The sequence below is a fragment of the Anomalospiza imberbis genome, chromosome 6 (genome assembly GCF_031753505.1).
Source record: "Anomalospiza imberbis isolate Cuckoo-Finch-1a 21T00152 chromosome 6, ASM3175350v1, whole genome shotgun sequence".
Classification (NCBI taxonomy): domain Eukaryota; kingdom Metazoa; phylum Chordata; class Aves; order Passeriformes; family Viduidae; genus Anomalospiza; species Anomalospiza imberbis.
Window position 1 is genome coordinate 36,756,955 of NC_089686.1, and position 25,811 is coordinate 36,782,765.

General features: G+C 40.0%; 1 protein-coding gene across 1 annotated transcript; it reads left to right on the forward strand.

The window, feature by feature from the left end:
* Positions 1-389: 389 nt before the first annotated feature.
* On the forward strand, positions 390-24,709 carry LOC137475765 (cytosolic phospholipase A2 epsilon-like). The gene is made up of 20 exons (XM_068193436.1): positions 390-452; positions 2,328-2,400; positions 9,773-9,909; positions 10,206-10,337; positions 10,696-10,736; positions 11,595-11,637; positions 12,222-12,285; positions 13,647-13,807; positions 14,018-14,110; positions 14,747-14,784; positions 15,460-15,616; positions 16,086-16,222; positions 16,685-16,907; positions 18,097-18,211; positions 18,887-19,024; positions 19,869-19,976; positions 21,085-21,276; positions 21,742-21,908; positions 23,318-23,501; positions 24,322-24,709. The coding sequence occupies exons 1-20, from the start codon at positions 426-428 to the stop codon at positions 24,555-24,557; spliced, it is 2,466 nt and encodes an 821-aa protein (XP_068049537.1). The 5' UTR covers positions 390-425; the 3' UTR covers positions 24,558-24,709.
* Positions 24,710-25,811: the final 1,102 nt, after the last annotated feature.

Sequence of the window (25,811 nt, forward strand, 5' to 3'; positions counted from 1 at the left end):
CCCCACAAGGGACTGCAGGTTGACAGTGGGCAAGAGCATTGTGGACTCCTCAAAAAGTGATGAGGATGCTCAAAAGTGTAAAACATTTGTTCAGTGCCCATAACCGTGAAGGGAAAATCACTTTTCAGTCTTCATCTCTACCTGGAAGTGCAGAGACCATCCTTCTGCAGTGCCGGAGCCAGGTGCCTCGGTGCAGGTGTGCAGCCCGCGCTCAGCTCCCGGGCAGAGAGGAGGAGGAAGAGGAGGAGGAGGAGCTGGGATTGCTCAGGTGGTGGCGGCAGGGTGAGGCTGCGCTGAGTCAGGCACTCGCACACCTGCCTGCCGGCTCCTGGCTGCTTAAAGCACACGGAGCTGCCTGCCTGAGACTCCTCCGGACACGTCCACTCGCGCGTTTCACACCTGGCTCACAGGGGGAAAGGACCACGATGGGGCTGTTCTACAGCAAGAGCCAGGTGAGAAAAGGCAAGAGGAGGCTCTGCAGTGAGCTGAGCGGGCTGCCCTGGGGGCAGAGGGGACCTGCTCTAGGAGGGGATGGTTCACCTCCTGTATCCTCAGCTCTGAGAATTGTCCTGAGCAAAGCGGGGTTTCTTTCTGACTGGGTTTTGTGACTACTTTGTGTTTTGGCCTTCCAGAATGTAAAAACTTTATTGATGAAATAATTCACTATTTTGAAAATCCCCAGTTAATAGGAGAAGATACCTTTTTGCTTCCACCCAACTGGGATAGGCCAAACAACACACTGAGGAAAAATAAGGAGTTATCACTAATGTCAATGAATGCATAGGGAAAGAAAGAAAACTAATATTATGTGAGATGTTAAAGATAGCACTCTTAAAATGGTGGCAGTTTTGGGGAATAAGGGAATGAATGGTAATGTATTGTTATATACTGATCTATGTATTCATTGCAGTGATACTCCCTGCTCTGTAGGTAGTGTGCATGAAATGTCTCTTACACCTGTTTGTTGCATCACTACTCCATTTTGCTCTTTTCTCTTGGTTTTTGGTGTGGTTTTGTTGGAAGTTTTTTGGGGTTGGTGTTTCTATTGTTTGTGGAATTTTTGATGGGGTTTTGTTGTTATTTGATTGGAGTTTTTGGATTTTTTTTTTTTTTTGTAATTTAGAGCATAATGTGTGCAATTTTTTCTCCATTTATTCCTTTAAGAAGGACAATTATCTAGAGAAAAAAGTACATCAATTTCAGCCCCTACATATTAATTATCACATTTTTCTGATCCTTGCTTAAGATGAGAGAAGGACTAAATCAAAGCTGTTTCCTCACAAGTTTGTTAAATGTCTTTTGGTAACCACTTTTAGATTTAGGTGGTTTCCCAAAAATCATAAAAAGGCTTGGGTTGGAAGGAATCTTAAAAATCATCCAGCTCCAACCCCATCCCTAGAGGCAGGGATATCAGCCACTATCCCAGGTTGCTCAAGGCCCCATCCAACCTGGCCTTGAACCACTTCCAGGGATGGGGCACACACAAGTCCTCTGGGCAGCGTGTTCCAGTGCCTCAGCACCCTTTGAGTAAAGAATTTCTTTCTAATATCTGATTTAAATCTCTTCTTATTTAGTTTAAAACCATTCCTTGTCATCCTATAACTAGTTGTGTAAAAAGTCACTCTCCCTCTTGTTTATAAGCCCCCTTTAAGTACTAGGAAGCTGCAAATATTTCCTTGGATGTATTCCTCAGAGCTTTGTTTAAAGGAAGATTGAGTGAGCTGAATTATTCAAAGAGAGGTAATTAACTACAGAGTTGAGCCTTTCACTCGCTCCTCCTGAGAAGTTCAGGATAGGTCTCTGGAAGGCCCTTTCCAGGTCCTCATTTTTTAAAAGCCAGCACTGCTCTATATCAGACATAAGAATGTAATTATATAGCTATAAATCAACTGATGAGCAGCATCATTACACCCTGATATCATTACTAATTCCTGCCCTGCTAGATTGTTTGCTGTTTGTTGTGAAATATAATGGATATATATGACATCCTGTGAATTTTCTCAGACCAAGATATGTGTCAGCTGTATTAATAACACAGCAAGGTTATTTATCACACCTTTCTATGAGATTGGGTTGTTAGAGTCAGATACCTGAAGGTTTACCACAAGTGTCCTCAGAATGGAAAACAGAGGATGTCAGAGGTCTGCTCTGTGGTCACACCTGGCTACAAACCTTCTGGGAAGAAGTCAATGCACAATAGGGAACCTCAGTTCAGAGATGTTTTTTGTTGTTTGGAACTGAAACACTAATTCAGTTCTATCTCTGACTATACTTCTGTTCTTCCTTTTTGCATTCTCATCCCATGCATTTTGTGTGCTGTTCAACAGACAGAACCCTCTCCATGCAACTTGCTCACTGTAAAAATCATACAGATGAAAAATGCCAGGAAAGCAGACTTGTGTGAGTATCTGTGCTATACCTCTGGAGCATCCTCATGCTTGTAAAACTCCTCTGAATATACCAAGTGTCACAAACACTACAGACTATATTTAAAAGAAGAGAGATAGAAGATGTGTGATCCTGGTATGCTGAAGATGAGGTAACACAGTTAGAAAACATTGTTTTTCCTATATCTTTGTCTACACTGAAGTGTAGCCACCAGTTGTAATGCAGAACATGTTTGCACAGATTGCATAAAATATTTCAGATCTGAATCTGCGAATAAATGTTCTTTTATTCACAGGAAAGATTGCAATAAGAACTTTATTTCCATGGTTCCTTCTTACAGTAATGTCCACACGGTGTAACCCTGGGTCTCTCAAAGAATATTTGATGTGAGCTCAGGACTGCACACTTGCCATCTCTTACAGACTATCAAATTTCATTCAGCAATAGGCATGGTTCACAGTTAGCTTTCTCTATTCTTAAATCCTTTTACAAACTGTCCAGGAATTACAGTTATGCAAATATTTATTAATGGTCCATAAATAACTGAACTGCAAAACATTAGAAAAAATGGCTTGAATGAAAACCACCTCCTCCTATCTGAGAAGAGGGCTGATTGTCTTGCATCTGTTCATTTATACACATAAAAAGGTCTGAATGCAGAAAGTTTCTAATGAGCAGGGCCAAGCTAAAGTTGTTCACTTAAAAAGATAAAGGACAAGATATTTTTGTACCTTTCTAACATTATTTGCTTCAAGTTCTGCAACAGTTTGGAGACCAAAGGTAAGTGAAGAAGTTTTTCACTCTGATTTTTAGTGAAGAGCAGTAAGATGCTTTGTTGTTGATGAATGTATGGGGAAGAAGAATCCATACGAACCTTCTCACTAGACTACTTGTACAGCATGGAAAGCATATTTGAAGCTCAGTTATAGTCTGGAGAGGAATCCCTTCCTACAGCTAAACCCATTTGAATGTACAAACATGCTCATTGATCTGAAAAAAGAGGTGTGGAAAAATTGCAACGCTTAGATATCTCCCTAGATCATTATGTTTTATTAAAACATCTGCATAACAATGAGCTTATCAAAATTCCTCTCATCCTTTTTCTCATCTAGATCAATGCTTTTCATTTTAATCTTTAGGATGTTTTTTTTCTGGATGGGGTTTATTATGTTTTGATGTTGTCCTATTCAATATTAGAAAGTTTCTAGGGCATGAGACAGGGAGTGAAATGCTCAGCCTTTTCTGCTTCCCAGTTCAAGCAATGTCTCACCACCCCACAGAGCTTTCTAAAGCAGCAGTTTGTGTGACAGAGGTGATTTTGGAGGGGAAAAAATTTTGCACAAAAAGCCCAGGACAGACACTTGCAAAAGGTGAATGCTTTATTTGCTGTGGATGGTCATTGTGTACGAAAAGAAAATCATACCAGTCAGGGCGCACTGCCTTGCTTATATATTTAAATGTTGAATCTAGTTTTGACTGACAACTGCTTATTTCCAGTAACATTTAATTTTCAGTGTGAAAATTTTCAGCTGTATTTATCAGAAAGATTTGCTTTTAAACTGTTTGAGGGCGTATTTTTCTATGCAGCCAGACTCACAGAAGTCACAGAGTTCAATGACAGGCTCTTTATCATATAATTAAACCTATATTTCAAAAGTTTAAATTAGTTAATTTAACTTCTGCTTAGCTTTTCTGACAATGTAAAGCTAGTGCAAATTAAATGTCCATAACTTTATAGGACTTCCACTGAGAAGCAGCAAAATGGGAGTCTTGAGATAAAAAAATGCAAAGAAAATTTTGCTGGTTTGTGTAAAACCAGGGGAGTATTGTAGACTTGATTCAGTCATCTTTACAGCTCTCTAGAGATTAGCTTGACATAGGCTTACAAACTCAGAGGCACCTGTCCTCCATCACCAGCAGACTTCTGTATTGGACCACTTTCCTAACACTGATTTTTTTCTCATTCTTCCTTTTCTCAGCCCTGTTTTTATTACTTTCTCTTTCTTGCAAAATTTTATAGATAGAACAAGATTGTAAGTGTCACCTATTTTTGATTCACCTTACTGATTTTTGACATTTTAAATTGGCTTCTTCTATCTCTTGCTAGTTATGCCTAACCTTGCACTAGGTTTCTGTAGAGTTTTCAGATAATTTTATTTAATACTCATCTAGTGCTTAAAACGTCTCCCAACCTGGTGCTGCAGGTTAACTCTATTATTGGTCTATCTGCTCTGTTTTCCAGGTAATAGAGATGGGAAAATTCATCCATAACAAGAGAATCTCAAAACCTCACTAACATCTCTTATGGAATAGATAGTAAAAGACCTTTAATAGGAGTTCAGTGCATAAGGGAATATTTTTAACTAAGACAATTTAAAGAGTTTCGTTCTGCTTTTTAAACCCTGAATCTTTTTAGTGCACCCTTCCCACTGATCCCTCAGTGTGTAATTTATAACACAATTTTCCACTTGTGTATTAATGAATATCTGATATCATTAATAACTCATGTGAATTTAGTGACTTGTTTGTGTTCTTCACATTCCCCTTTCTCACTGAGCACACCCACAAGCTCATCAGGCCCATTGGGACTCTTGATATTCCTGGACCTGTGATAGCTTGCCAGTTCCCAGATTTGGGTGTGTCCTTCACAAGCATCCTGATTCCCTCATGTGGTAAGGCTTGGATGTGCATCAATCCAACCCACCCTTAAATACACAGCTTTGTCTCCCGAGATTTTGCAAATTTCAAGATCAACTGCTCAACTTGGGCAACCACCATAGCCCTGGGACAAACAGAAGGACATGACTTTTACAGCTTGGGAGTTCCCCATGGCAGGAGATCACGAATGCCAAAGTTTATGCAGGATGCAGGCAGAATCTAGACAAGTTCATAGAAGGAAAAAAAAATCCAGTAAAGTAGGCTCAGGAAGTCTCTGTATCTTAAATTGTGAGGGCTGAGAGAGCATTAAATGATATTTTCCCTCTTATACTCTCCTTAGACACCCATTTACAAATGTGAGGCATGATATCCATCCTTGATAAGACCAAAGGTCTTTCACATAAAAAAGTGGACAAAGGGACTAAAAACCAAGATGCTGCAGAGCAATCTTTAAGTAGAATTGACAAATAGAAAAGCAAGGAAGCAGAGTGTTAAGGGTTAAACAATGTGAAAGTAAGCTACTTCATGGGGATACTAAGTTCAGCAATTTTAAGCCATCGTTCTCTGCTTCCTGAAATTGCCCAAGACCCCTCAGTGAACATGGAATGTGGGCCCTTGGCTAAATGGACCTTGACCACTATAGAGTTAAAAATATTCTTCATAATTTTCTTAGTAAGAAAATTACATTTTTCAAGTTTTACAGATTTTTTTTAAAACTATATTTTTTAATTTTGGAAACTTCAAGTTTTGGATTTTTTTATACAAGACAAATTTGGGTACTATATTTTATAAAACGATTAAGTATGTTTTATATTTTCAAGAAAACTTTTTTTACAGAATTGCAGTAGCAATTCTACCACATATGAGATCAATTCATGTGAAAGTCTCTTGAGATCCATGAAAAAAATATAGTCAGTAAAATACATTATTGTTTAAGGAACTGTGTTCCACCATGATACTTATTGCAGGAACATGCAGACTTCCTCTGGTGTTCTGTTCTTGCACTGTTGTTATTATTTCATTGTTTTTTATTACTTCACCATTTAAGCAGTTGCAACTGCACACCAGCAGCCTATTGTTCTAGGTGCTGCATGAAATATGATTATAAAATCAGAGGACGTGGACTGATAAAGACAAACAAAGAAGGTTGTTTAGCAACATCTCAACAAAGGAGTGTTATAAGGAGGGATGTAAATGAGATTACATAAATACAATTTTAGGGATACTTGTAGGGTGCTCCACCCAGTGTTAAGGGGAGGGTGGGAGAAAGTGTGAAAGGTTTTTCTTGAAGTTTACCTATTAGAGGATGAATACTGGATGCTCCCTGGGGACAGGAACTGATCTCCTTGGACAGAACGAATTCTGATAGTCTGCCTGTAAATTGCCTTCTGGAAGGCCACAGAAGTAGCCCACGTTCTTATTTAAAAGATAGTATTAAAAGTTTCAATGACATCAATTATCTAGTATTTTGCCCTTTAGAAGACAGCGATGCTGACTTGTCCCTCAGCCAGATTGAGACCACATTCTTGGTTCAGGTCCTTTCAGCACAATCAGAAAAAACTATACCTTAAGTATCATGAAAAAATTTACCTCACAGAAACAGTGAGGAGCTAAAGGCAGTCCATGAGGAAAAAGATGTTTGAGGCTTCTGCTCAGATCACAGTGGGGGATGAAGCTTGCATCTGTTAATATAAAAAAAAAAAAAAAAAAAAAAAAAAAAGATGGAATTAAAATGAAAATGTTTGGTTGAGCCCTGCTTTAATTTGAGCTCTCTATGAGGCAGGTGAGATTTCAGCTCGAGCCAGATGTGTGGGTGCCCTGCTGTTTGGGATGCAGCATGTGGTTGTGGCTATGGTGTTTTTTAGCATGGCTCATGTTGTTGTAATGCTTCCTAATTGTAAAGCACAATTAAGATCCAGTCCTGCCTGCTATTATCCTGGAAGATAATTAGACACTTAGTGTAATAACTGGACGAGGAGACTGTGCTTTCATAAATACCTGCTGCCACACCTGCTTTTGGCCGGAAATTGCCCCACAGGAATACCATGGCTGCCATCCCAAGCATGTTTGACAGCTGTTAACATGTCATGGTGGAGAGGAGGGACCCAAGCGGTCACTGGTGTGATGCTGTGCTGTGTGTATCCTGTGACAGCCTAGTTGCTGTAGTTGGGCATTGGTTAGGCTGACGTACAGTGTGGTGGGGCTTTGCTCACACGTGGCTGGCAGTGCCAGCCTTGTGTGTGTGCATGCAAAGGCAGAGGGATATTGCAGTGACACCCACCAGGCAGGGCATAGGATAGGCTTTGGAGTGCCATTTCTCAGCCTGAGGTATCCAAGATGTGTAAAAAAGGTTCCTGGGTGTTGTAAATGCCTCCCTCCTAACACCTGGAAAATAATTTACAAACAAGAGGTAATTAGGTTACAGAGGTATGTATCTGAAGTGCAAAGGGCATCACCAAATGCATTTTGTAGATGGGAAAAGAGAAGCACACTTGTCTAGTGGCTGTCAGAAGTCTCCCAGAGAAAGTCAGAGATCTAAATGAGAAGTCAGGCTCTGCTGTCTGACAGGTAGTTATTTCTCAAAGGTGGATGATACAGTGCAGTAGCAGACAGTGACCACTTACAGACAAAAAATAATTGATGGAGTTTCAAAATACTACTGCGTTCTTTGCAACAGATCAAGTTAGAGCATGTGTTACTAATTGGGACATGTCAATGAAATAAACTTTGGTTCACCCATAGACTTCCCCATTTGGATCCTTCTGATCCTTCTCCTAGTGGTGACAAGAGCCAATAGCACTCTGTACTTACATCAGTCTGGGCTTCCCAAAAATGAAAAAATATTTTTGTAGGGACATTTCCTTATGCACACAGAATTTTGTGAGCTATTAGAATTGTTATTAGCTCAGCTGATTTCTATGTGTTGTAATGTTTTTTTTTTTGGAAATCATATATCTTAATATATATGAAAACTATTACATCAGTCACTCTTCTGTCAAAGAAATCTTTCATTCAGAGTTACACAGAAAAGATTACTTAAGCCTCAGAGAAATCAAGGGCGAAAAAAGGACGATTTTGTTAATTCTTGAGTTGCACGTGGGGAGTAAATAACGGGTCAAGTCAATTATTTTGTGTTTCCCAAAGTCAAGCCTGCCAGTAAAACGAAGTGTGACAAGACTTAGGCCTATTCAGATGCTGTTCAGATGAAGGTGTGTCTGCTGTGTGATGGCAGGAATGCTTGAGTACAAGGCATCAAAAAAGAGGAAATACTATTCTACTAATGGGATTGGCATTTATGGCAATGCTCCCCATGTTAACTTTGGCACTTGTACAGGCTGTTGTTCCTAACTAAGAGATCATGTTCTGTAGGGTGACCATCCCTGACTTTGAGTGTGGGTCCACAAGATTGTTAATCTAATGATTCATGCTTGCTTTTTTATTTCCTAATAATGATGACAAATATATTTGCCAGTAGATTATTCTGACCTCAGAATGAAAGTGCTTGTTGATGATGCAAGCCCTGCAGACTGCTGCTAACCACTCCTTCCTGCTAAAAGCTCCTACATGGAGTTCAGGTGGGAAGTCACACTTTACAACTGGCCACTTCAGCTGAGAAAGGAAAAAAAAAAAACATTAAAGCTGCCTTCCCTACATCTGGAAACATTAAAATAAATAGGTGAATTTTACAACCTGTACATGCCTCGAATGGAAACAGCAGAGCAATGCAATTTTGTACAAAGAAGTAATGTCGGCTGAGAAGAACATGCTGGGAATGAACAGACAATGCATGCTGGGAAGAACAGACAAGCTTCCACCTGTACATGAAGTGTTGCAAATACCTTTGCCACTCTGGCTGAGGCACAGAGATGCAGGTGAAAATAGTGACATTAAGCAATACCTGTTTTTATACAGCTTTATTGCTGAAAATTGTGCCTCAGTACAGCTGCTTCTCAAAGCAAGTGTTATTCATCAAACTGTTCAGCATTTCAATGCTTTTCTTATAATCTTCTTCACAGAAGATTAAATTCAATAATTTAACCTCCACAGATGATTAATCTTCTTTTCTTGGATTTTCTTTATATTTTCTTGAAAAACTCTGTTGCTGAGTGTTTCCTTTTGTAACTTTCATAAGGGAGGAAAGCGGACTGAAATCAGGGGCCTTGGTAGAAGATCTGCCTTCTGTGATGGAAATTTGACTTCATGGGAACCTTGAATGCAACAAGCTCTTGCCTCCTTGCAGCCAGAGGTCCTAGGGGAAAGAAAGGATGCTCAGAAAGTAGACAAGACAGAACTTACAGCCAGACCTACTCTAGACATATAAAGGCATGTTCATGCTTACCTGTGGAAGTCCAGTGTGTAGGAGCTGGGCTCTGTCCATGTGCAGCCCCTGTCACAGCTGCTAATGTCGACGGTGGCCAGCCCCATGAGGCCACTGTGTGTATGTGCCCCTATATGTATGGATAGCTCTTCAGCAACACAAATGAGTATTTTGAATTTTTTTTTTTCCAGGACTTGTAAAAAAGTAGTTCTCAAGAAGAACACACTGACAGGCTTTTACAATAGTAAAGCAAGATGGTTTTCTAGCAGCAGCTTGATGGTAGGTTAGCTAGCGCCAGGCGAGAATTCTGTGTATTGCTTTATGTACAGAGCTTAAAAATGCCCACCTTACAGGGAACTAGATTGTTGCATTGGACCATTGCTTTCCTGCTTTCCCTGTCTTCAACAGTAAGTCAGTCTGATTGCTATGTGAGCCTGAGCCTGCCAACAGCTTCAGTGCAGCATTTCCGCACCAAGACTGTCCAGAACAGCAAGAACCCGACATGGAACGAGACCTTCCACTTCACGATTCAGAGCCAGGTTAAGGTAAGCGTGCAGACACCTCCAACAGCTATTCTTACCAGATATCAAGCATACTATATAGTCCTTCAACTCTGCAGGTCCTTTCGAGATCCCTTGTGAAGTATTCATGCTCTTTTACTGTACTTATTTAGATTTTGATGGTTGGATAAGACTGTATCTGCCTGCATAGTCAATAGAGTACACAGAGAGCAACAACAATATTTCTATTTTTTCATTCTTTCCCAAGGTTCTTCTGCTGAAATGAAATATCTGTAGCATGTTACATTTGTTAAGCCTTTCATATTTTTTTTCCTCCCCAGAACATTCTGGAGCTTAAAGTGTGTGATGAGGACAAAGTAACTGAAGATGACCATCTCCTCACTGTTTTCTTTGATGTCTCCAAAATCCAGCTTGGAGAAAACATTCAACTAAGTTTCCAGCTGAATCCACAGGTATGGATAAAATTCAAGGACAAAGCAAAAAGGGTGTGGTCAGGTGAGAATATGCATGTGTGGAGAGCATGCCAAGAGGGAGCAGGGGGGAGCAGCCACCAAGAGGCCCTGCCGTATGGATTCCACTAGTCCTGCAAGGCCTACATTAGGAGTCTGCTAAATTAGTAGAGAAGATGCTAGGAGTAGATGATACTAGAAGTATAACAGATATAACATGAAGAAAATTAGGTCTGTGGCACGTGAAGCAACAAAAGGTGGACTCTGGTTTATAGAGACACTTGAAGGGCATAGATTCCTGTAGGGTATCTCTCCCCATAGGAGACCAAGCTGTGGTGACTGCCTTAATTTTCTTTTGCAGGGAAAAGAGGAACTGGAGGTTGAATTCACCATGGAGAGCAGGTGTGTAAGATGAAATAGCTGGAGGGGTAAGATGGAAACACAAGGGTACTGCTACAAATCAGTTCACACTTGCAGTCCCCTAACACTGCCAACATCTGAATGAAACAGAAGGTAACTTTGGGTAGAGTGTTTAATGTAGAAGGAATGCATGATGGTGCATGGTATGCATGCATCTACATTGGGCATCCAGACACACATAGAAGCAAGCACAGGTGCTAGTGGGAGCAAAGAGATATCCCTGGTGGCAGCTGTTCATCAAGCTGAAAGGCACATTCTACATAGGAGGAAGTTTTAAGTTTCCCCTCTTGTTCTTTACGGTGGGATACCAGATGTTTACTCTGTCATAACAAGTTTTTTTTCCGTGTTTCTTTGCTTGACTGTACAGTTAATGAAGAGAATAAACATGTAGATCAGTCCTAGTGCTGCTGATTTTTAAGGCAAATGGCAATTCCCCACCCCCCCCCCATCCTCCCCCTTTTTATGGCATGTTGGATGAATTCAGCAGCTTTTTAGCTCTGATTCTACAGGTTTGAACTGAACAATTTTGGCCAATAGTGTGATTATGCCATCCCTGTGTAAATTGTCTTCAGTGTGTCAGAAAATGATCCTCTCTAATACAGTGAGGAATTCCTCTGTTTGGATGTCCACAAATGTTGCAAAATTCAGACTCTAACCTGTGAGAGGCAAACTGGATTGAATATGCATGTGGAATTTCTGATTCTCTTTATCTATGCTGCCTGTCCAAAGATAGACTTTATCTTTAAAAGATAATGAAATAATGCTTAAAGAAGAGTCAGAAAAAGAGAAAAATAAGAATGTGCTGGTTTTGAATTGATTGTTTTCCATTTTGTCTTTCAGTCCAGATCCTCCCGAAAACATTATAACTAATGGAGTTCTAGTGGTAATTTTTATTTCATAATCCTTTTCCCTTCTGTATAGGAATGCTCGTTGCAAAGCTGGTGTTAAAGGTACCAGGCCATTGTGGTGGCATGGAGGCATTGACCAAGACCAACGCACACAGCCGAAAGCTGGTGTTGGCATTGGATTTCTCACGTGGTCCCAGCTAGTGACTAGTGCTGGGAGAGGTTAAAGTGGTGAAGACACTGACCTGCTGCCAGTGCTCACCTCTGCCTTAAGTGAGCTGGGCTCAGGGGTATGACACCCCTCCCTCTCCTGGGGAGAGCTGGGCACCCTGTTTGGAGAGCCTTCTCCTGTGGCTGATCCTCCCCCAGGCCCTTACAGGGCCAGTCCTGCAGGCAGAGTGAGCAGATCCCTTCTCTTTCCTCATCTCTATGCATTCTGTTATTTCCCATGGGGAAGTCCAATCCCATCTTCCAAACCTGGTAGTGGGGTTACAGGCTGGCACCACCTCTCCCCTGAGGCATATGCCCCAAGGCCCTGTGGGCATCTGTCCAGTGGACTGGATGAGGTCAAGCTCTGCTGACAGTGAATGCCCTTGTCTCTTGCCCTGGTTGTGTCTTACAGTCCCGTGAGGTTTCCTGTTTGGACGTGCAGGTGAACGACGGGAGGCTGAGGAAGGACACTATGGGTGAGCCTTTCACTGACTTAGGGAGCAAATCAGGTTGCCTCTTAATGGAAGAAGTACTCAGTGTTTTACACTTGAGCATGCTGGTTTAAAACTTATTTAGGATGCAAGACAAAATCTCACTGATGCTAGTGGCCTGTGGAGGTAGTTGTAGTTGATCAAAAATATACAGATTATTCCTGAATTTGGTGACATGACCACATGGTCTAATTTCCCCACAAAATATTTTCCTCTGCAGTGATGTCTTGCCAGATATTTACAATTTTCCAAAGCAGTTATGCAAGGAATTGAGGTTTTTTGGGTTCTAAACTTGAAGCTAACTCCTGTTGTCTCTGGATTCTGGGACAAAGTAATGGGCAGAATAAGAATTGGGCCTCCTTTACCACCTAACTTCATAGAATTTCTTTAGGTACAACCATATAAGACATGCCACTGGGTGAAACACAAGACACAGTATATTAACAAAGACATTTGCTGCACACTTAAAGCAGCGTATCACTGCCATGTCAAGCCCGTACTTGTGGAGTTGTGTGCCTCCTATGCAATTTTTAAAGTACCTTCTGACATCTCATGATGACCCCAATCCCGCACACTGCTTAAGCACCTGGATGATCCAGTTGAGCTCAGAGAAAAAGTTTGCCACGTGTGACTGAGAATGTTTAAGTGAGATAATTCTTTTGAAGGCTGACTATATACTTTGGAGTGTGTAGCTTTACAGAATATATTTCACCTTGAACGTTGTGGGTTGATATCTTTCTACATAAAGGCCATTTTTTATTACTTCAACAGACATATCAGATGATTTTTGCATGAAAGGAAAAAACCACCAGACATTATTTTTTCAGTGCTAGAAATATTTCAAAAGAAATATTACAGGTTGAAGGAAAGAGAAGCATGATAGAGGGACTGAGATTTAAGTGATACCAAGGAGAACTGTGGTCTGATACAAAAATTGTTTCTCCCAGAAGTCCAAAATTTTCAAAGTATCTCAGCAATAAGACAGTATGTAATACTCAAACATTATTCTGGTGTAATAATAAGGTATTTTGCACATTTCAGACTTTCAGAAGAGAGTGTCCCCCCAAACTATTATTGGCTGTGAATCATTACCTAATGAACAGAGCCACAGTCTCTGCTATCATGTATATATCTAAGTGCAGTGGTGCTATAGCAACAGTCACTATATGACACGTTCTGTACACCATCTCTAAAATGGAATCCCTCAGATAAATCAGTCTATTTATTATTCTGATAATTTGGATATCAAATTGATGTTGTTACTTTAGGAAAACATATCTTACATTACTGTGTAAACAAATTATCCACATTTTTGAAGCGCTTAAGTTTGAACACCTTTGCTTCAGAGAGAAAGTTTGCACTAACTGTGGACGGGTCGTATGAAGGAACCCAGACGCACACACTGAGCTCCTGCCTGTGCCCAACGTCCCCGGCCAGGTTCCACTACATCAAGTACAACCAGTCGGCGCTCACTGTGGCTCTGCCGCGCCGCAGACGGCTCAGCAGGGTATGTGAGCAGTGAGCACCACTAACACATACCTCTTTCACTGGGGACCTCTAAGACCCGAGTGTGTGTGCAGATCTGTGTGTGCTGGGAATTGGTTAGTGCATGTATGTGAGACAGGGGAGACTGCTTTTACCTTTTTTCTCTCTTTTTTTTCTTTTTTTTTTTTTGAATTGGTAACTTGTTTATTTTTTGTCTTACCCCTTTTTCCAGTCTATATCAAGTCAAAATGAAAGGAATATGAACGAATCTGTGACTATACCTCTGAACTCGCTTCCTATACAAGAGAAAATAGCAATAGGAGAGGTGAGAACAAGTCTTTCTTAAGAGAAAACAGCCCAACAGGCATTCAATTCGGTGGATGATTAGTCTTAGAGCACAGTGATTCAGTTCCTGTCAAATATGAAGCATGCTGTGGTGTAAGATGTGAATGACAGTTGCTCTGCAACTATGAAATAGTTACTTTTTCTTTTGTTTTGCAGTGGATCCAGGCATGCCCTGTGAAACCCTGTTCTGAGTTTAAACTAGCTTCCTCAGGACATATCTAATATGTGCATTCATCAACATAGTATGCACCCTAACAGTATGACAATTAGGACTTATATTTGCAAAGTGAATGCCTGGAGTAGAAGATAAAGTAGAGATCATCCATATGGTTCAGATGCCCATCTTTCAACAGCCTTCCCAAATAATGAATGTTAAACTATGAGAAGCTGAGGGACCCTAAGCCCACCTAGCTTGGGTGAATGTCTTACTTTTATTCAGCCCAGATGTGCTGGAACTTGTGGAGGTCTCTCACAGTCTAGACCATTGCTGCCCAGATTATCCAGCCACATTGCTGAGTTCAAGGATAGTGAAACTCAGGCCCTAGAGGGAGTGGGGGAGGGAGGTGCAGGAGTAACAACCTCAGCATGCTCACACTGTTTGTATTGTGATTTTCAGGACAGGACAATTGACTTGTACACAAAGGCAAATGAATGGTAAGTGAGTCTCCAGCAAGACCTGATTCTGTAACCGGGAGGCATCTACTCCTACAAAAAACTAATTTGAAATCAGCAGGGGTTGATGCAGGCTCAGATGGGAGCAGATATGTGAGTTCATTATGGGTTGTAGCTTTTATTTGTGAGGTTCTTCTTTTTAATTGATGGCAAATTAAGTCACAGGTCCCCTGTCCTCCAAATTTCCAAGCTGCTAATGCATCTCAGCAACAGGTCTTGATTTGTGTGCACTATTATGGACAGAGATGGAGAAAGCAGCTTCACAAAGAAATAACATTTCTGAATTATATAAACAAAATAGCTTCAAAGCATGGTAGCTGTTTCTCTAATCTCACAGCTGCAGCGCCTGTTGACAGTGGTTATCTAGTTACAGGATGCATGGCAGCACTACAGAAACTTGAAAAATTAATTATATGAGCAAATAAAACCAGAAGTCTGTAGTAGATACCCTAATGGACAGTGTGTCATGATTTGCTCTGCCTTCCTATTTGCATTCTCATTTACAGCTACAGCAATTAGCAGAGGCCTGTCCGCGGTGCTGCTTTTTCCCATTTATTACATTATACTGTCCACAAACTGGTCTGTTAAAACACACAAGCACAGCTGGAGTTGTCCACAGTGACTAATAATACAACAATACCTATGCCCTGGTCTCAGGACTCAGGGTCTGTGTTTCAGACCAAGAAACCTTGATGCCCGCCTGGGGTTTGACCTCTGCACAGATGAACAGAATTTCCTGCAAAACCGAAAGAAGGTAGTTGCTGCTGCACTAAAGGATGTTCTTCATCTGGAGGAAGATCTGCAAGAGCATGAGGTAACTAGTTAAGGGCACTTTAGGGGGATTTTTCTCTTTCCTTTCCCTCAAGCCTGGAGATGAGGGATGATTTTTTTACCTCCATCTGGATAAGGAGTGAGGATCATTAACATCAGCTCATCCTCCAGGGCACTTTGCCACCAGTGTGATCTCAGCTGGAGAGTTCAACTGTCTGTTTAGATGAGCAAAATCTGTGTTTCCACTCAGCTTAAAAGTGAACTATTTGAAGGCATTTCAAACCAATAGTTTGGTCTGTATTTCTTAAAAATCCTATCTGAAGTGCCAGCACCTACTGCATATCCACCGGGATATACAGAATAGAGAAATGTTTCTTTATCTCTTAACTTATGTGTTTTATCTTACTAGTGTCTGGATGATGCTTTTGCATTTCTGTAATCTTTTGACATTATTTTTGCCTTAATGCCACTCTTTAATCTATGCTTTCTGCTCTTTTTTTTGTGTCAAACAGGTGCCTATAGTGGCTGTGACCACAGCAGGGTGTGGCATAAGAGCACTCACTGCCATGTATGGCAGCATTTTGGGTCTCCAAAAGTTGCGTGTTCTGGATTGTGTCTCATACATCAGTGGCTCATCTGGCACAACATGGTGAGGAGTCATTTTGATACTGTTGTTTGGACCTTGCTATGTTAAGAAAAGCCTATGTTCTGTCTCGGATTCAGAAAGGGTAAAGGTGATTAATGGAGTTATTACTTCCATCTTTGGGCTATGAGTCATCTATGAAAGAATTATTGTGCATCGTGACCTATCCCTAACTAAAAGAGGAGACTTTATTGGATGTGTAAACATCCTTAATCCTATGGAAAATGTTGTTTTATTGTTATTTACTGTTTGACAGAAACAGCATTGACAGCTGTTGTGTTGCATCTCCGATTAAGTGATTTTTGCCTGGTTGCCTTTAGACTTTCATTTCTGCTCAAAGTAAACTCAAAGAGAAGAGTATCTAAAAGATAAATAATATGCATCCAAAACTCTACAGGGTGTATTCTCTGAGTTTCAAAAGCATCTTGTTAATTTCTCCTTGCATTCCATCATGTTTCCTGTCTGCAGGACAATGACAAAACTATATGAAGATGCTGATTGGTCACGTAAGGATCTTGGGGAAGTAATTATTGAAGCACGGAAGCAAGCAGCCAAGTGCAAGATGGGGGCTTTTTGCTTGAAAAGTCTGAGGAATTATTACAGAGAGCTGAGCCAAAGGACCCAAGCAGGACATAAAACATCTTTTATTGATCTGTGGGGGCTCATGATTGAAGCCATGTTAAATGATGGGGTAATGTCTATACATCTTTCTTATCATAAAGTTCTTGACTTAATATTTACAACCATTGCAAGAAACTAGAGCCCTGGGAACAGACACCTGGTCAGTAACACTGTACTTGGTGCATAGGCAGAACACCACTTATTTACATTAATAACTTAGAGACAGTAGTATGTCTACATTGGGGCCTGAAGTGTGATTGAATGTACCAGAAATGCTCAGACTAGCTCTGAAGTAAGCAAAATGCTGATTAACACTACAGCTGTGCAAGAAAATCTTAAGGTTCTTAGGTGTTTTTTATGGCCCTATGCTTTTATCTCTCCTCTGCCGCAATATTTGCACAAGCTGCACTCTTAACTTGAATGCACTGCAGATGTACCCATTATGTCCAGCAGTTTGTGACTTAGTGATAAGAAAGTATATAGATCCAGAGCTGATGAGATATATTAGCTGCAGTGGGTGCCCTTCAGCTACTTTGAATTTGACCTCTCAGGATCTTCAATTTCTAATTTTATTGTAATGACACAAGCAAAAACTTTCTGAACTTTCTCCAGACAGATGATAGCTGGAAAAAAAAGCTATTTTATTTCCAAATTCTGTAAGCATGGTTTATTTTTGTCCAGATGAAACAGATAAGGTTAAATACTCTCATTTCATATCATATTTCACACAGTGTTTCCAGCCTCAGTGCTACATAGCAAAATTTGTTAGAATTTAATTTGGCTGAAGTATACTCAAAACTTCCATTTCGTGTATAAGTTGTTAATATTGTACAGCTCAAGAACTTTTCCTCTGTGGATTTTAACTTTCAATATAGTATTTAAAAAAAGAAATCTTGTTTAGAAGGGTCATTAACATGCTGCCTTGAAGAACTCTTATCATTAACAGATGATCTGATAACAGCTGAATTACCCAGATATGCTGTATATTCTATCTTACATTTAACCATACAAAGCTAGAACAGAATGTGAAGTGATTCACCGCTGTCATTGTATACTGAAAGCTGAACATGGCCAGTTAGCTTAACAGAAATTGTTCCTGCTTTCTTGTCCTGTTATTCAAACACGTGGAAGTAAATTTAGGAGCACATTCAGGAAAATGATGTCTTAGTCTTTATAAGCTGATGTTTTTAAGGAACTGATTATAAGCTAACTCTTTGTTTTTCTTTGTTTTTGTTTTTTCTTTTTTTTCTCAAATCCAGAAAAGCCACCACAGACTTTCTGATCAACGTCAGGCAGTGAACCAAGGTCAGAACCCACTGCCCATCTACCTTGCTCTAAATGTCAAGGACAAAGTTGCCACCAAAGATTTCAGAGGTAATGTTTCAATTGTGAAAAAGAGCTATATTTTCACCCAGGGAGATACACTGTGGGGATACAGCAAGCAATGATGAATTGTCTTAAATTCTCACTCCAAGCCCAGAGAAGCAGTGTTCAGAAATATAAAGAGTAACTAAGCAGCCACATGATACAAATCAAGAGTTCAGTATTTTGGAAGATCTCCTGGCATGTGATTGTGTATTTTCAGGTATTAACTTCAGACTAATAACACAAGATAATTCTGTGAGAAAGTCTCAGAAATTATATGAATTCTTCAAGAAAGTGATTCACTAGAGCTTTAACTTTGCTGAGTATATGCTCTGGTCCATGACGGGAACTATATGATCTTTAAAGTCCCTTCCCATCCAAACCATTCTGTTACTCTGTTTCTCATAGCTGGCTAAAGGCAATAGAAGTCAATGTGAGTTTTAGTCCAACTTTGTACTCACTAAATAAAAAGAAGAATTTGAATTTTCTCCAGGCCTGACATAGTTCTTTCACAAACCTGGGGACAGTGTGATAGCTGGTTCAGCAGTGGCTGTTGGCAGGGTTTGCTCAGGACAAATGCTAAGCCAGTTTTCTTGTGAGAGCCAATGTCTGAGAGGCTTATTCCAAACCTGACAATGGGTCTATTTTCTATAGTGGAGCTAACCTTGGTGCATGTGTTGGCAGAGTGGGTGGAGTTCACGCCGTACGAGGTGGGCTTCCTGAAATACGGTGCCTTCATTCGTGCGGAGGATTTTGGCAGCGAGTTCTTCATGGGTCGCGTGATGAAGAAACTCCCTGAGTCACGAATCTGCTTCATGCAAGGTAACTCACCAACCTGGGGGAGTGACAAGACTTTAATAGAAACATTAATGATTCAGGAATTAGTGCCCAGAAACCTGTTAGCATGAGGCAGCAGAGGCACAGAGTGAGCTGCTGATAGGCTCCCCAGGGAAGTGGTCACAGCACCAAGCCTGCCTGAGCTCAAAAAGAGTTTGGACAATGTTCTTAGGCATAGGGTGTGATTCTTGGGGTTGTTCTGGGCAGGGCCAGGAGCTGGGCTCGATGACGCTTGCATATCTCTTCAAACTCAGGATATTCTATGATTTTATGTTTCCTGAGACTCATTCAATTGCCCTTTCCAGCAAAGGTGGTTTTATCATTTGGTCTAAGATAAAAATAAACTAAAATGGCAAATAAGTTTTCATGTAACTTTGTGAGTGCTTTTGAGGCATCATCATTTCCTGTAGCTTGCAAAAACTTTTCAAAGTTGGAAATCTATGATACTCTTTGGAAGCCAAATAAAATGTTGAAAAGAAATCAGTGGGGTAAGAAAGAGGAGAATCACAGAAGGAGCTGGCTGAAAATACTTCTTTAACAAAGGAAAAAGGAAATAAAAATAGAAACATGAAAACTGACTACAAAATTAAAAAAAAAGTTCCAGGTAAAACATGGTGAGAGGGAAAAGACTTGGAAATTTTTTCTGAAATAAATTTGCCTAGATAGGTTTGCCTTTGGAGTCTACCACTGAAATAGATGTTTGAGCTTATGCAAAAATTGGATAGAAATTTGAACAAGTTAGAAAAGAGCTGGGAAAGGATCAGAAGGCAGTTTTAAAAGAACTTGTGTTTACTTCTGCATTGCTTATTATACCTCTCCCACTTTCTAGGAATGTGGAGTAGTATCTTCTCCAAAAATCTCTTGGATGCCTGGCACGCAGCTGACAATTCAGAAGACTTTTGGCACAGGTGGACCCAAGACAAAGTGACTGAAATAGGTAAAACAAAATACCTTCCTCCAGACCCCTCTTATAGGGTAACTGCACTCACATTTCCCATTTTTTGAACTTTTTTGTTGTCCTGTTTCTCTCAGTCTCTGGGTATGGGACATACCAGAAAAATGAAGTTATTTGATTTTACTGAATAGTCAGTGCTTTGCTTAAATAGTGAGACTATGACAAGAAGGAAAGGCACCATCAGACAGGCCTTGATATAATGGAGATAGGGATGAACACATATGGTGGTCCCTGAAGTGCTGTCCTTAAAAGGCTGGGAAAGAAATACTTGTGTCAAAGCCTCATGTCATCTATTTGTTAGCCAGAAAGAAGCTTGACTGTTTGTTTCGCTATCTCCTTGCCCTGCACTGCACATCCCTCCCTCAAAATCTGACTAAATTGAAAGACTAAGTAGATGTCAAACAAGGTCAATGTGTTGGAGATCTTACACCAGCTTAGAGAAGCAGCTCCATACTGAAAGACCATTCCTTGGAAATACTCATGAGCATCTTCATGACAAAATTCAAGCAAAGCCAGCAAACAGACTCGGGCCACATTTCTGTGGACTGTATTTTTCATAAAAAAACCCCAAGTCTTATGTTAGAGTTTATGTAAGTAATTTGCAAGTTTTGTTGAATTCAGGTGTCCACAACTGAACCAAATAGAACAATCTAGCTTTTTAAAAGTAAAAATATTTAGTGTGAAAGTAAAATGCTGAAATTTTTCTATGCTTTTCAAAATAAGCTTTAAATGTAATATTTAACCTACATGGAATCTAAAAGCAGTAATTCCTTAAATGTATTAATAAAATTATTTTCCCTGTTTGTTGTTTGCTTGGAAAAGTGAATTACTTCCGTGTGTACCAAAATCATACTGTTTTATGAGCAAAATGTTCTTTTCATCACGTGTAACCAACCAGAGTTTAGAAAACACAAGTTTATACTTTTGTCACACCTGGAAGTCACAGCAGATCATAAGGAAAACAATGCAATGCTGAGCTGTGAACACATGATTACAGAAGACCCATTGACCTTTGCTCTTCTTTGTGTCTTGGCTCTGCTTAATTATAGTTATAATTCAATTTCACGCCATTTATGCTGTGTATCTCCAGAGGAACAACCAGACCTGCCTGAGAAGCCGTATGAGATGGCTACGTGCGTTTTCACTCCTACGAGCGGCCTCTCCACAACGCTCCGGGACATCCTGACAGATCGCCCTGCTGTCTCCAAGTACCACAACTTCCTAAGGGGCTTCCAGATGCACAACGAGTACATCCAGCATGAACATTTCAAAAAATGGAAAGGTGTTGATGGCTCTCCTGCCTACATATCTCCTTGGGGCAGGCACAGGGGCTGGGAATTAGCAAGTGACATTTGCAGGTCCTGAAGAGAAATGAGTGGGTTTCGTGGTTACCTGTTAGTGCTCACTGAGAGGAGAGAGAATGAAGGAACTCCTCACACCTTTCTGTAACACAAAGTTCAATTATTTAGTCGTTGTGTACTCAAAGTCCTCACAGGAATAAAAATTGCTAGGGTGGGGCTCTGCATATAATGCAACATCTGTGTAGGTTTAGGTGCAGTTCATGGGTTTAGGAACACAACAAAATGTGAGTGGACATGCTGAAGGAGCTTTAGGATTGCTGCACGCTACCTACTCTAAAGCAAAGGGAAAATCCTGAATGGGAGGGAAGCTCACCTTCCTTTTGCCTTCTAACTTGACAGATGTCTTTTTGCAGTTTGCTGATGGCTCTGAATCTTCCACTCTTTAGACACCTTGCTAGACACCTCTCCCAATGACCTGAGAGGCAACTCGGAACACCTGGAGCTGGTGGATGCAGCTTTCTTCTTTGAAACCAGTTACCCACCCCTTATGAGACCAGAGCGGAAAGTGGATGTCATCATACACTTAAATTACACAGGTGGATCACAGACATTGGTGAGAAGTCTCAAAACTTATTTTTTTTCACAACAGCTTTTGCTTTGCTTTCCACTACTTTCAAACAGGTGTCTGTGAAGCATGGAACTTAATGGAATTTAGTAACAAGTTGTTTTCAAACCTTAGAAGAAGAATGGAAATTTCTAGAGAGGAAAATAAGTGTATTTTTCTGAAATTACTTTTGAAATATCCCTAAGTTCTTCACCAGTGAAACACAAACAGGCAAAGTGAAGTTAAGAAAGTCTAGCTGTAATGTCTATTATAGTCTTATATATAATATTTAACAGCAAAAATATAGTTTGGAAACTTTTGTGACTCAATTTACATTTTACTTATAAATGTATGATTTGTTTTTCTTTTTTATTTTAATGTTGATTTTCTAGCAAGAACAGCCTAGTGAGTAATGGGTTTCTTCATCTCTATTTTAATCTCTTTTAATAAATACCTTTTTTCTCCCTAAATAGTGGACTTCAAGTGAGGTATCAAATGCATTTACTGCTCTTGCAGGTATCTAATTTGGTTAAGATGGTTATATACATTTTGAAGGCAGTATTTACCACATAAATAGACAGTTTTAGACTTCAAAATATAAAACAGACTTGTAATTGTAAATCTGTCCCTGAAAAACCACAAAGTTCAGTGGTTAAGGCTCTGTGAGTTTTTCAAGTGGAAGACATTTCAATGATGCAATTACACATGAAAAATACTTGTCTTTGTACTGCAGTGGAAATTATAATATCTTAAACTATATATCTTTCTTGTAGTCTGAAATCTTTTGGACATACTTAATTCAAAATGAGATGGTACTTTTTTGTTAGATATTTTAACAAATTTGGTCACCACAAATGGGCTTTCTGATGAATGTTTTTAATGCTGTATTTTGAGGTCTAGAGCATGTTATTTGAAAATCTCATGTTATTTCTAAAATTCAAAGTTATAGATATGAATACATTAGTCTTAAAACCCTGCTAAAGTTTACTGAGGTCAACTCACAAGTTATCCTCCTATATAAACAGATAATGGGACTGGGAATCCTACTGTGTTAGACTGCAAATTTAGTTTTGCTTAGAGCCACATTTTTTCTCACAAAGTTATCCTTTAATTAATGGTCTATAACATGATTTGAATTTATCTGTTCTGTTTCTACATCATATTCTCATTTTAGAGATGTGCCTTAATACAGGTTTAAACTCTCTTTGCCATCTTGAAATTAGGTGTTTCCCTGGAAGACTATTTCCAACTGGTTCCTCAGGCAACTGGAAAGCAGTCCTTGGGGCTGCAGGTGTCCACATTATTTCTGCTGTCTGACTCTCAGTCTGTTTTGTGCGACTTTGCATGAACTGCTGGGCTTTGGCAGCAGTCTGATCTTTGCTATCTTTTCTATTCCTTGTGCTGCTGCTGTTGACCAGCCCCTGGAGCAGGCTTGCAAATACTTTGCAGAGCAGGAAATTCCATTTCCCTGCATTGGACTGACAGATGATGAGAAGAACCTGAAAGAGTGCTACATGTTTGATGGTGCAGACACCCCAGGAGCTCCTCTGCTGCTTTATTTTCCATTAGTGAATGACACTTTTCAGAGATATGTAGCACCTGGTAAGTTAACAGTACCCAGGTAACTTATTGACTCAAGAAACATTCCCACTCCCTGGGTGTTTTTCCCTCAACCCAATAGAGCCTCCCTTTGTTTGCTTGTTCAAACTAGTGAATAGATTGCAAAATGGGATGATTCAAACCATTTGCAAAATTTGGTGAAGTCTTGTGCATATTTTTATTTGTGTCTTGGTGCAATTCAGGGAATAGAAATGTGTTCCTCGATTAGAGGAATGGAAACTGATCTCCTCTTGTAATTTCCAAGAGTTTACTTTAGTGAATAGAACAAAGTATATTTTTCAAATTATATGTGGTTTTATGACACTCAGATCTAGGTGAGAATCACAGTATAGAATGGTTCTGTGAAGGGCCACTGTGCCTTCTATTTAGGCCATTTAATATGCTGGTTGAATATGCTGGAATATCAAAGCAATAGTACATAAAGTGTCCTTCTGGATTAGTATTTGAGATGGAGACTTTGCTTTTAAGATGATTTCCAAGCCAACTAATATTCTGCTTCCTCCTGTCCCGTATACCTTTATTCCTTTTGTGTTGTACCAAAGAACCTGCCAGGTCAGCCTTGAGCAGCGGTGACCGCACAAAATGATGTGCCATGAGCTGGCCAGTAGATGGTGCTGATTGCAGTGGAAATGACACCTGTTTTATTCCAATAGGCTTTGCTCAGACGTAGATTTCTGAGTCACAGCACTGCACTTATCTTCATAGTAACTGCATTTATGATCTCTCCAAGTTATTACTGACCTATCAAAGTACGGTATTTCTGTGGGACTATACAGACACATTCCTTTTTTTCCCTTGACAGGCATGTTACGTAGCGCTGCTGAAATGGAACAGGGCAAAGTTGATATCTCCAGTTTCTCCTCTCCATACTCAACCAGGGAGGTCTCGCTAAAAGCAGAAGATTTCAACAAGCTTCTGAAGCTGGCTAATTACAACATAATGAACAACGAGAACATGATTCTTCAAGCCTTGCGCATGGCTGTGGCACGGAAGAAACAGGCCCTGAGCCAGCCCTCACAGGCACAGCCCTCTCCTTGAACAGCATTTCCCTGCTCCTTACTAAGCATTTACCAAGACACCATACATGTGATAAATACTTCACCATTCTTGACAGGGGCCATAGCTTTCTAAGTAACCTTCTCAATCTTATCCAGAATTGTGGTATTAAACTCAGCAATTTCTGTTGTTAATAGCATCTCACTGTGATGTTCAAAAGATGAAGATTCAGCTGTGTGTGATAGGGAAATAGCATTAGCTCTCCTTGTCTGCAATCTCTTGGTGGCTAGTTGCTAATATTTTTCACACACAAAATATTTTGGCATTTCATTGGACTATTGATAGCAAAACCATAAAGCCCTTTTCAGACACCAAAGGTGGTCAGCATCAATTTAAAGCATTTTACTTAGTTTTAATAACCTGAATGAAATGGCCTTCTACCTTTAAAGAGGTTTCTTCCCAGGTGCTTATTTTTGGTCATTGTCGTGAAATAAATATTTTATGAAGGATGTTTAATTTTTCAAATTTGTGTTGGACAACAGAGATATGGATCAGTGGCCATTTAAGTCTTTGATCATCTATTCTTATCAATTAAATCAAATTTTAAAAATTTGTTTTGAAGGACTACTGCTATTTCATCTCACAGCCAACTGTGTCCTGTCCCAGATCACATATATGTTCTGCAGTTATCTCCTCGAAATTTTGCTTTAGCATCATCTGGAACTTGTTCAGTACAGTATATTGAACTATTTTGAAATCAGAGAGCATATGAAGGGGATGGCAGGATGTATGGTAATTGAACACTGGAGACATGCAATAAGATGCCAATTTTCTGTTCACTGCATCACAGTGTATCCCATACTCAAACACACTTAAGGCCAAGAAAGGTCCAGCAGAGAGGAGTGTCTGGTGAATTCTTCCTTAGAGGTAACTGGGGAGAGAGACAGAGGTATTCTTTTCTAGATCTGGAGCTGGTTAAGAAGTTGGTTTTTTACTGGTTTTAAATAAAGAAGCATTGTGAAAGAAGGGCAGATGTTGGCATCTAGGAGTTTGTCAAGGGTCAGCCAAGGTGAGCCTTACAGGAGTCCCTCAGAGCCTAAACAAGTAGACAAGAGCTATACAAGAGCATCTTCTTTCCACAAATTTTCCAACAAGGTACATAGATAATTTCTGCCTTATATTCTAAAATCCTGCTCCTTGTTTTATTTGAGCAGCCACTCATGGACTCAAACTAAGGTACCTGAACTGTCAAAATGGGTATAATGGCTGACTCCTTAATGCGTGCCAGGGAGGATA